The 12012-nt window shown below is 36.3% G+C and overlaps 1 protein-coding gene and 1 long non-coding RNA gene across 2 annotated transcripts in view; one reads left to right on the top strand and one right to left on the bottom strand.

Annotated features, from left to right (window-relative positions):
* The window catches only part of TAF4B (TATA-box binding protein associated factor 4b), a 136256-nt gene that overhangs the window by 75740 nt on the left and 48504 nt on the right, over positions 1-12012 (top strand). The window contains exons 11-12 of the mRNA XM_090285690.1: positions 989-1119; positions 8053-8178. Coding sequence (XP_090141816.1) covers positions 989-1119; positions 8053-8178 — 257 coding nt within the window. The remainder of the gene's footprint in view (positions 1-988; positions 1120-8052; positions 8179-12012) is intronic.
* LOC150002727 (uncharacterized) overlaps positions 6171-12012 on the bottom strand; it is a 68200-nt gene continuing 62358 nt past the window's right edge. Inside the window, exon 3 of the long non-coding RNA XR_016512725.1 lies at positions 6171-6452. This is a non-coding gene — a long non-coding RNA (uncharacterized LOC150002727). The remainder of the gene's footprint in view (positions 6453-12012) is intronic.

Below are 12012 nucleotides of genomic sequence, written 5' to 3'. Positions count from 1 at the left end.
TAAGGTAAAGAATGTATGTAAGACTTATTGGCTTTTAATTAAAATTTATTTTTGGTTACATTCATTCATACTTTGATGAATATATTTCAGATAGAGTGCAAAATCAAACAGTGGTATCTTAAAATTTTCTGTGTATATGCCTTGTTTAAAATGAACACAACAACACTATTAAAAGCTCATTTAAATTGGACTACCTAATTGCCTATATCTTTACATTTAGGTCTCTATTGATATAGGTGGTTTCACTAAGCTGGACAATTACTATTTAAATAGTGATAAGGTTGATTTAGAAATGAGCTTCTGCCTTTAGCTATGTGGTCCATATTGTTGTCCTAAAAGTTTCTTCCTAGTTAGCAAAAGGAAAAATAAAAATTTAGTTTATTTATGGAAGGAGATACAGTGAAAGAGAAGTTATTCAAATGGATGGGTGAAAGGATGAGGCTTTGAACCCATTTCTGCTTGTAAGTTAATTACCAGATCAATTTATCTGAGCATAAGCATGATTGGTAATAGACAAAAGGAGTATGGGTATGTCTATAGACAGGACATTAAGAGAGACTCACAATCTGAATTCATTGAAATGTCATAAACTGTTAACAATGTCAAATAGGAATAAATATAGTTTTCTATTTTTTTAATTACTAAAATTAACAGAATATCGCACTGATTTCTGCAGTTACCATTTTTCTCCCTGAACGCTAGGTTTGATTTGTGTTCTTATTAACTTTGTCCTATAAATGACCTTGCAAGGAGAAGGATTCTAGAGGCTAAGTAAAACAATGTCTGTATTTTCTGAGGCTTCAGGCTAGGTTTTATTAATATAATGTCTTAGATCTTTGAAGTTGTGACTTTACCAGGAAAATCATAATCTCCAAACCTTTATTCATAATGGGTATGACTTCCAGGGGGAACAGAATACCTGCTGTGCTAATTATTTCAATTATCAGCCTCCACTAAAACACGTAATGGATTTTCTCTGCTTCCACAGGTAAAAAGCATGACATTATGGAACTTAACTCTGATGCTGTGAACTTGATCTCCCATGCAACACAGGAACGATTACGAGGCCTTCTAGAAAAATTGACAACAATTGCTCAGCATCGAATGACAACTTACAAGGTAAAGGAAATCATTAGAGAAATACAGACTCTTTCTCTTCTTTTTCATGTTGAGTATAGTTTTTTAAGTATGGATTAATATTCTAAGTATATTTTTAGAGAAATGGTTGAGACATATTTCATGTTGCTAGAAAAATCAGTCTCATTCCTAATTTGCTTTATTTAGATAAGCTTACATGACAAATAAAATTAAAATAGAGCTTAAAATGGTATCCAAAGCGTCTATGTCAGTTTAAATTGAAATATGCATCTGTTATGCCCGAGGCTTCTCTTCCTAAAGCTTTTGATTGGGAAGGAGGATATGTTAGTATGGAATATAGGATAGTTCTGTTCTCTTCAGTGATCTGTACTCTGCTAACACTCCTGTTCCTTTTAATAAGTTAAATAATTGCAGTAAATGCTAAAGTGGTGCCACTCATTATTGTTAGTGACTGCTTTTATAAAAAAATTAAATACAAGAATAGTCTGTCTATATCTAATGGTGTGAATCAAATCACTTGCCATCATCAAGATGAAAGCACTTGATTTATTTGAATTATGTTTTGGAGGAGAGGTGATGAGGGATCAGAAAGAGAAAAGATAAACCGTTCCCCTCTATATCAAGGAATGTTTATAGCCAGATTTTGTACAACATGGTGTGTGGGTAACCTCCTGAGGTTTTGAGTTAGCAAGAATGGTCATTGTGATGATGTCCTAGCCTCAAGTTAAATGGAATCCAGGGCAGTATCAGCTACCATATCACCGGTAGTTCCCTGGAGGGGTCATTCTATTCTCTCTCCTTTCTGTGTCATATAGAACCTTAGAAGGGCTATTTGTATGTTGCTGTGGTCCTCACTTGTATAAATCTTTGTGAGAATTTGCTGGACTGACTTAAAAATATGTGGTCATTGGAAGAAAAAGGTTTTAAAAACAACCAGTATCAGTATTTCTTTGTGTATATTTCTAGAATTTCTCTGTTTCTTCTAAGTTATCTCATTTGCTGGTCTACAGTTATTCACTGTATTCTCTTATAATCTGTTTTATATCTGTAAGGTCCATAATGATTCCACTTTAATTTTGATTTTAGTTCCTTAAGGTGTGAAAGTAAGTTAATGATTGGGGATTTTCTTTTTTAAACGTAGGCATTTACTACTGTAAACTTCTCTCTGAGCAATGATTTTACTGTATTTGTAAGTTTTGACACATTGTGTGTTTGTTTTCATTCGTCTGTGTTTTCTAATTTCCCTTGGGATTTCTTTGATTTGGTGGTTGTGTTGGAGCAGCAATATTCAACTGGTGTGCTGCAGCAGGCACACTGGTGGGCCGCCAGAATTTTAAAGCATGCAATACCTGACTGTAGTCAGGGGCACTGACCTCTTCTCCCTTAGATTGTCAAATAAAAAATGACAACAGCCAACACAACAATAGCTGTCTGGTGTGAATGAATCAAAATTATTGGGAAATAAATTAATATATTTTTTGGTGTGCCACAGAATTTTAGTAATTAGGAGTGCCATGAGATTTAAAAAAGTTAAAAATTGCTGTTTTAGAGTATGTTGTTTAATTTCCACATATTTGTGAAATTTCCAGTTTTTCCTCTTTTGTTGATTTCTAGCTTCATTTTATTGTGCTCAGAGAAGATTCTTTGTATGATTTAATAATTTTTAATTTATTGAGTCTTGTTTTGTGGTCTAACTTATGGTTTGTCTTAGAGAATGTTCCATGGACACTTGAGAGGAATGTATATTATCCTATTCATGGATCAAGTGTTCATATATGTCTGCTAGATCTATTTATTTTATAGTGTTAAGTCCTCCATTTCCTTACTGATCTTATTTCTAGATATTCTCTTCATTATTGAAAGTGAGATATTGAAGACTTCAGCTATTATTATAAAATTGTTTATTTCTCTTCTTAGTTCTGTCAATTTTGCTTCATATATTTGGGGGCTCTAATGTGTATATCTTCTTGATGAATTGACTCTTTGCCACTATGTAATGTTCTTGTTATCTCTCTTAACTGTTTTTGACTTAAAGGCTATTTTGCCTGCTTCCTTTTGGTTATTACCTACATGAAATATCTTTTTCCATTTTTCACTTTCAACCTACTTATGTGCTTTCATCTAAAGTGAATCTCCTATAGAAAGCATATAGTTGGATTATATTTTTTATCCATTCTGGCAGTGTCTCCTTTTGATTTTAGGGAGTTTAATCCATTTATATTTAAAGTACTTACCATAAGGAAGAACTGCTATTTAACTATTTTTCTGTACACCTTATAGGGTTTTTTTTAATCTCTTATTTCCTCTGTTATTGCCTTCTTTTTTTTTAGTTGATCTATTTATTGTGTACTTCTCATTTCCTTTTGTGTATATATTTTTATATATTTTCTTAGTGGTTACTTTATGGATTACAATTAACATCCTAAATTTATAATATTCTAGTTTTAATTGATAACAATTTACCTTCAATTTGGGGATGTGAGGGACTTAGTCCTCCTTTTTGGCTTTTTACTGTAACTTTTTAAAGAATCTTATAATTATTCAAACTTGGATTCTCCCTATTCCTGCCTCAATCACGCTGTTGTTTCAGAGATACATAGTGTACTTTCTATTACAATGGGCAGTTACCATACAGAATGTAATGTGTACAGTTTAGTATGGCATGGAACTTTTCCAGGTAGAGTTTACTCTTCTGAGTGGTATCCAAAACTCTATTGTGTATAGCCTTCAGATAGAATTTGGATGTCAGTAGCTTAATGTTCCAAGGATTTAATTACCCCTCGCAAAATGGACAGAATCTGCCTCATCTGGAACCTCCTTGAATGGCTTAGCTTAAAGCTAATACCTCTTTAAACTTCTTTCGTGTACACAGCCTATCCTGATTGATTTTTCCCTTCTCATTTCTTTCCCCACATTCATTCCTTAATATAGCTAATGCCACTGTCTGAATTTGTACATATAGAAAGGTAACTACATTATCATACTTCTTTTTTTTAATTTTTTTAAATATGCTTTATTGATTATGCTGTTACAGTTGTCCCAATTTCTCCACCCAGTGACATACCTCCCTCAAGTTGTCACCCCCCCCCCCCCGGAGTCCATGCCAATTGGTTGTGCATATAGTTCTTCTCAACATCTTCCTATCTACTCCACTCCCTTCTATGCTTCTTAATTCCTACACCATCTCCCTCCTTTCCCCCCCATCCTGATAACCTCCCCCCATAATGTTCCCCATACCTATAATTCTTTTCACACTCTCGTTGCCTACTTAGTTTGCCTTTGTTTTGGTTCCCTAGCTTCTGTTGTTGGTTGTTGTGATACAGTTTTCATTTTAATGTTCATAGTTTTGATCCTCCTTCTCCTAAACCAGTCCCTTTAACATCTCATATAACAGTGGTTTGGATCCGATGAACTCCTTCAGTTTTACTTTGTCCTGGAAGCACTTTCTCTTCCCTTCTATTCTGAATGACAGCTTCCCTGGATAGAGTAATCCTGGTTGTAGGTTTTTGATTTTCATTACTTTGAATATTTCTTGCCAGTCCCTTCTTGCCTGCAGAATTTCTTTTGAGAAATCAGCTGGCAGTCTTATTGGGACGCCTTTGTATGTAATTCTCTTCTTCTCTCTTGCTGCTTTTAAGATTCTTTATCCTTAATTTTTGACATTTTGATTATAATGTGTCTTGGTGTGGTTCTCTCTGGGTCCAATTGTTTTGGAATTCTCTGTGCTTCCTGGACCTGTAAGTCTATTTCATTCCCCAAGTTAGGGAAGTTCTGCTTCATGCTTCATTATTTTTTCACACAATTTTTCGATTTCTAGTTCTTCTTAACCTTCTGGCAGCCCTGTGATTCTGATGTTGGCCTGCTTATAGCTGTCCGATAAGTTTCTGAGCCTCTCTTCATTTTCCTCACTTCTTGTTTCTTCTTTCTGCACTGGTTGACTGTTTGTTCCTTCCCTATGTTCCTATTTGTTGATTTGATCCTTTGTTTTCTTGCCCTCACTACTAGTTTCGTAGGTGTTTTTATTCATTTCAGCAGGACTAGCCTTCATTCCTTCCCTGTCTTGTTTAAGATCTGCTGTTAGATCTGTAAGCACTTTTATAAGCAAAGCTCTGAACTGTGCCTCAGAAAGATTTCCTATCTGCTGCTTCGTTAGATTAGAAATTTGCTGTCTGGTCAGCTGCATCACTGGGATCTCTATCATGATCTGTGCCATCTTGAACAGTTTTGTGTTTACCTTTGCTTCCTGGGCAGGGCTGTCACACCCCTACGCTATAGGTGGTGGAGCCCTGTGCACTCGTCACAACTGGGCATTTTCTGCGGGGGTGGGGGTCCAAGATGGATTCCTGCCGTTCACTCTTCGCTTAGAGACCGGAAGCCTCCTCCTCCGTCTGTCCCCACCCCCACCGGGCCTCACAGTCCAAGGCAATGGAGATCTGCCTTCCCCGGCTTTGGAATTGCAAGCTGACAGGTCTGGTCTGCAGCCGGGGGTGCTCCGTAGGCGCTTCTCGCCTCCCCTTAAATACGGGTGTCTGTGCTTACCGCTGTCCTGCTGCCATTACTGCTGCTGCTGCGGACAGCACAGTCTGACCTCTCCTCCCCGGCTTCGCCCGTCCGACCTGTCTGGATGAGCACCACTTCTTTATAACTTCATATGTTGGGCTTCCATTTATTTTCTGTAACTTCTGGTTATTGCTGGTTTTGCGGTAGTTGTATTCCTTCTTAGTTGTGGAGGGAGAGGGAGCGTGTCAGTCTAGGCCTCCATCTTGGCCAGAAGTCTCCTGTGTTTTTTATCATACTTCTTTAAACAGAAGCAATAATCATTTAGTTAGATTGGGATCTACTTCAAAATCATGCTTACTTTGTAGACTCTGATTGTAATAATCTTTGTGTCATAGATTTGGCCCTGTCCTTATATTTCAGGTCATTCCTGACAGGATTTCTTTTTATCTACAGTGTGGGAAATTTTACTCCATAAATTTCACAAAATGAGTCATTTTTATTAAAAGCAAAATCTCACCTTTTTTTTTCTATTTGATATCTATCTACTTTTGATAATCTTTTACCTCGTTAAATATAGTTCTCTAATTAGTCACAGTTCATAAACTGAGATTTCAGTAAAGAAATAGAAAGTGACATGTGGACAAAGCTTTTGATCGTTCTGCCAGGTGGTTTCCCACTGAAGAAAAACTAGGCTTTTGCGTGTCATTGGCTGTGGAGAAGAAGCTTCAGTGTTTTCCAATTGAAAGGGGCTGTAGTGCTTTCTGTAGATAGGATTCATTTGATGGTGTTATCATTCATTCTAGGTCCTCATATTTTCATTGCTCTGTGGCACATGAAGACTTCAGTTAGGCCAGCTGGGGAGACAGAAGGGAACATGATAAGAGTGGGGGAGGGGTTACTGTTGTTTAAATAAGGTTGGGGACTCAGTAGGAGTAGGGTATACATTCATTTGTTCTGTATGTGGAAGAGTGAGGGAAGATTGCATACATTAAGCCAGAGGTGGCTGTATCCAAGTTGGGAGAGAGAGAGAGGATTCTTAGCATGGGGATGAAATTGGGTTCAAGTTTAGAAAGTGTGTGTCCCTTTTTGATTTAGTGTTTGTTTTCTTTTTAAAATTAAATTGTCAGTAAACTGTCTCCAATATATATGAACACAGAAATGGTAAAGATGATAAACATAATAACTGCTGGTTATTATCTTTATATCTCTGTGGTTGGCCTATAATGTATTCCATATTCTATCTTGTATTATTTAACTTTAAAAGCATTTAAAAATTCTTCTTGTATTATACATGAAGTAAAATCAGTAGCACTAATAATACATCCTTATTCGTTATACTGTGTAATACTCTTCTGATCTAGTTAAATGCCAGCAATAAAAATTTAATTTAAAAAGAATCTTGGACAGATGAAATCTCTCAGTCCCAGTTAATTGAATCAGCCATAAGCATGGGATAAAACAAAGACAGGAGGAGTGCTGTACCCATGATATACAAGCCAGGCACCGACTGTTGGACCAAGTGTTTAAAAACATTCTGTTTTCCAGTTATACAGTTTCCCTAACTCCCTCTCCTATAGCTTGGATGTCTGAATTACTGAGGTCAGAAGATGGTAGGATGTCTTAAATATTGATTGGGAAAATTGCCCTCAACTGCACCTCCTGCAAGCGTACACACACTCATATATGTGTTAGAGAGTAAGGGGTAGGTTGTTGTAGCAGATGAAGAAAATAAAGTATTTAGATTGGAAAGCGCTGTTTTATACTCTAGAATATTAGAATAAATGAAACAATGTAAATTTTATCATTTTATGGAATAATTAAGACAAATAATTGTACTTACGGCTCTCATTTATAAATTGTATACTTAATTTCTTTGACTGTAGTTCTGCCCAAGGTCATAGCTTAAGTAAGGGAAACTTCAAAACAGGGTTTGGGATCTTAATGTTTGCCATTTTATCTTATGCTGTTACGTATTTTGATGGAAGTTGTATTCACTTGACAAGGTCAGACCAATTCAACAATGGAAACAAGGGTGATTGACTTTCATCTTTGGTGTATTTTTCAGTGAAGCGATTGTTTCGTGTTTGTTTTTTTCCCTTCAGAGACCTAAGATTTAATTAATCATATAATCTAAAAAGATTTAGATTATAGCTAATGCTACACTCTGTTTACTTTCTACTTGCTATTTTAGTATCTGCTTGGCTTAATCCTCCACCCCTTCCCCATGAGGCTTACTAGGAAAGCTCTTCCCAATTTAAATGCTTAATCATTTCTCAAATTTTAAGGGTGATTACAGTTTTTTTGTTGTTATATTTGTTTAACAGAAATAAAGAGATTACTTCCTGAAAATTTAGCTTCCTATGTATGTTGGTGTTACTGCCTTTAACTGATTTGTAACAATACCTAATGTAGAATGTGTTGCCTGGGATCATCATAAGACTTTTGTTTTTCCAGACAAGTGAAAATTACATCCTGTCTAGTGATACCAGGTCACAGCTCAAATTTCTTGAACAGTTGGATCAACTGGAGAAGCAGAGAAGGGATTTAGAAGAAAGAGAAATGTTATTTAAAGCAGCCAAGGTAAGGACTTACCTATTTTATGTATGAACCTGGTCTGTCAAGGAGGTCAGAACTGGTGTTATTATTAATTGATCGTCTTGGTTTTAGTAGGCTTTTAGATTTCTCTGAAGGATATCTTAAATAAAGTTCCTAATAAAATCTCTCACACCCAGGACGATATGGTACAGTGGCTTTCAGTTAATTTAGTTTAATGAGACCTTTTGTTTACTCATTCTCAATTTCTGTATGCCTAGCATCATACTACCCCTCCCCCCCAAAAAATGTTTTATACAATTTTCATGCTGTTTTTAGCAATATGATTGATATGTGCCAAGTTGAAGTTGAGAGAGGAAAGTTTAGAAAGTAAACAGGCAGAGTATGAGTAAATTAAGAGTAATTAGGATTATATGGAACAAAATATAGGATTCCAGGAATGGATTAGAGAGAGTAAAAGAGAGAACAGGTGAAGTTATTATTTATTTCCTTTCTCCCTTATTTAAATGTTTTCCTGGACTCTTAGTGCCAGATGGAGTGAAAGCTAATTCCATTACAGTTTGCATTTTATTGTTCCACATTTCTTTGCAGGTCTAGGGTCTTTGTGCGTAATTTGGGCACTAGTTTTATTTTCTGTTTTAAACACCTTAATTTTAATTTCTAATGTTCTTGGCAGCCACCCCTTTTAGAGTATTTGTTCCTAATCACATGTGAATCACTTTATAGAAACTATTTACTTTGAAATTATGTCAAGAAAAGTTGCCAGAACTATACAAAGAACTCTCACTTCCTTTACCCAGAGTCCTCATTTTTAACATTTTACTGCATTTACTTCATCTCTATTCTTTCTAGACATAAACACACACACACACACACACACACGTCAGTCTTTCACTTTCTGTTCAGGTCAGAGGGCTTTTTTTTTTTTTTTTTTGTATATTCACAATCTTGGGCAACGGTTGTCTCTATTCTTTTTCTGAGCCTTTTGAAAGGAAGCTTGAGATACGATGTCCCATTGCTCCTAAACACTACAGTATATATTTGTGAAAACAAGGACATTCTTTTATGTAACCTTCCAAGTCACGATGTGAACAATATAACACTACCATCTAATCCACAGACCCCATTCAAATTTTACTAGCTATCTCAACTCTCTTTTCTCTTCATGGCCCATTTTTCCAGACAGAAATATGTATTACACTCAGTTACCTTATCTCTTCAGACTCCTTAGGCAGATTTTCTCAGTCTTTCTTTTTCTTTTGTTTCTTTAACAAGTTTCAAGTGTATAGACCTTACCTTCTGTAGGCTGGCTCTCAGCCTGGGTTTGTCTGATATTTCCTCATGACATGATTCAGATTATGTATTCTGGGCAGGAATAGATAGAAATGGTGCTACATTCTTCTCAGCTGATCATATCAAAGGCAACCTGGATCACCTGGTTGTGTGGATGACTATCAGTTCTCTCCATTTTAAGTTTGCCATTTTCCCCTTTGAAATTAGTGAGTTTTTCATAGGAAGGTATTCCAAGATTATATGTACCCATATGTCCCATTCCTCATCACACCTCTGCATATCAACTTTAGCATTCAGAGGTTATTTCTGCCTGAATCAGCTACCTCTATGATGCTTGTCAAGCACTGGTTCTTTATTCTCATCATCTCTCCTTTTTTTTTTTTCCTTTCTCTTTTTTTACTTAAAGTATATTTTATTGATTATGTTGTTACAGTAGTTTCAATTTTTTCCCCTTTGTTCCCCTCTGCCCAGTACCCCCCCTTCCCTCCAGCAATCCCACCCCCCTTAGTTCATATCCATGGGTCATGCATATATGTTCTTTGGCTTCACCCTTTGCTATATTATTCTTAACTTCCTCCTGTCTAGTTTGTATTTACCAATTATGCTTCTTAATCCCTGCACCATTTCCCCATTTCCCCATTTCTCTTCCTTCCCCTGCCCAGGTAATAACCCTCCGAATGATCCCCATACCTATCCTGTTCTGGTTTTCTTAGTTGGAATTTTTTTTTTTTTTTAGATTCAGTTGTTGATAGTTGGGACTGTTGTCATTTTAATGTTGATACTTTTGATCTTCTTCTTAAGTCCCTTTGACATTTCATATAATAATAGCGTGGTGATTCATCATCTCTTTCATACTTATTAGCACTCTACTATAATGGAAAAGATTTCCTTTTTCTCTTATTCATACATGCATTCATGTATATCAGTATGGGCTCATGGATGTCTTTGATTCAACAGATTATAATCCATTATTATCATTATTTATTTTGATGTTCAAATTTCTCCTGAGTGGGAGACTCTTCCATCTGGCAATCCTGTCCATTAGTCATGTTTCTATCATTCAGTGAACATGCCCTTACTTTCTGGCACAAGTTATTCCAGGCTCAGCTTTTACTCTTCCTTCCCAGCCCTGGAGTCAGCCATTTCTCCAAGGGAATCCTTCATATTTATAGTTAAGGATGATATCCAGAAACCACTTAGAGTGTACTGTATACTCATTGTTGATGGGGTATCATTACTTGTAGGCCCTCTCAATGGACAGATCTAGAAAGTACATGTATAGTATTAGCTATGTACACAAGTGTGTATATATACAATTATACATCTGTATTTCTTTATTTGTGTGTATAGATTATAAAACTGAGTTTGCATGGATACCTCCAACTCCAATCAACATCTTAGGGTTCTTTTTAGACTTGACTTTTCTTTGTTTACAAATACTTTCTCCATAGTCAGAAACTTGGCTCTCAGGCTCCTTGATATATTTACTTAATGTCCTCAATTTAGTGATTTGATCAGGTAACTAATCTCCCAAATAGTCATGCTAGCTGACTCCTCTTGTCTGCTACTCCTGTGACCATTGCCCTCATGTCATTGTCCATACAGTTGGCTTCCATTTCCACCAGCCCATGCCTTGGTGAGTCTCCCTCATCACCCTGCATTCCCGGCCACTGGTCTATACCTTCATGTGCCCTAATCTCCCACAAGGATGTGGGGCACCTCAGCCTTGTCACTGTGCAGCTTCCTGCTCTCCCCAAGTCTCAGTCCCCTTGCTGACCCCTCCTGCAATGGGAATGGTAGCTCGGAGAGGAGGATGCTCTTCCCTGAGTGCTCAAGTATTATAAACAAGTACACAGCCAGTGTAATGAAGTGGTTTATTGGTATTTTATTTCTACTTACTGTGCTATAAACAAGGTCACAAATTATTAAACACTTGTTTAGTTATTGTTGGATATAATATATTATACTTCTTCTCACTCTCTCTTGGTTTTTTTTCTCCTCTACCAGACTTCTAAATATTGGAGTGTTTCAGGATTCAGTTCTAGGCCTTATTGTCTGTCTGCATTCCCTCATAAATTTATATTTCCAACTCAGTCTGCATTCTGGAACTCTGGATTCATATAGCTAACTGCCTATTTGAAATCTCCCCTTAGTTGGCCAATAGGCATCCAAAATTTAATGTATCCAAAAGAACTCTCAATTACCCTCCCAATCAAAATACTTTTTACTCTTACAGGTTTTCTTAACTCAGTAAATGACACCATTATTCACCTAGTTCAAGCCAAAAAAACCCTAGGAGTCATCTTTAACTCTTTCTTTCTCTCTTCACATCTAGTCTATTCTATTTCTTAAATGTATCCATCTTCTCTCCATCACCATTGTCACCACTCTAGTCTAAGTCATCTTTCACATGGACTTTTATAATGTTTTCTAACTGACCTCCTTTTTTAAATACATTTTTATACTAGTTTCAGATTAATGTTTCATAACAAGTCATGTGTGTCTCTATTGCTTCCTCTTGCACTAAAATAAAACCCAAACTTCTTACCAAATTTGCAAAGGCCTTGC

The sequence above is a fragment of the Furipterus horrens genome, unplaced genomic scaffold (genome assembly GCF_987537825.1).
Source record: "Furipterus horrens unplaced genomic scaffold, mFurHor1.1.pri manual_scaffold_8, whole genome shotgun sequence".
Lineage (NCBI taxonomy): Eukaryota > Metazoa > Chordata > Mammalia > Chiroptera > Furipteridae > Furipterus > Furipterus horrens.
This window is presented reverse-complemented; position numbering and strand designations above follow the sequence as displayed.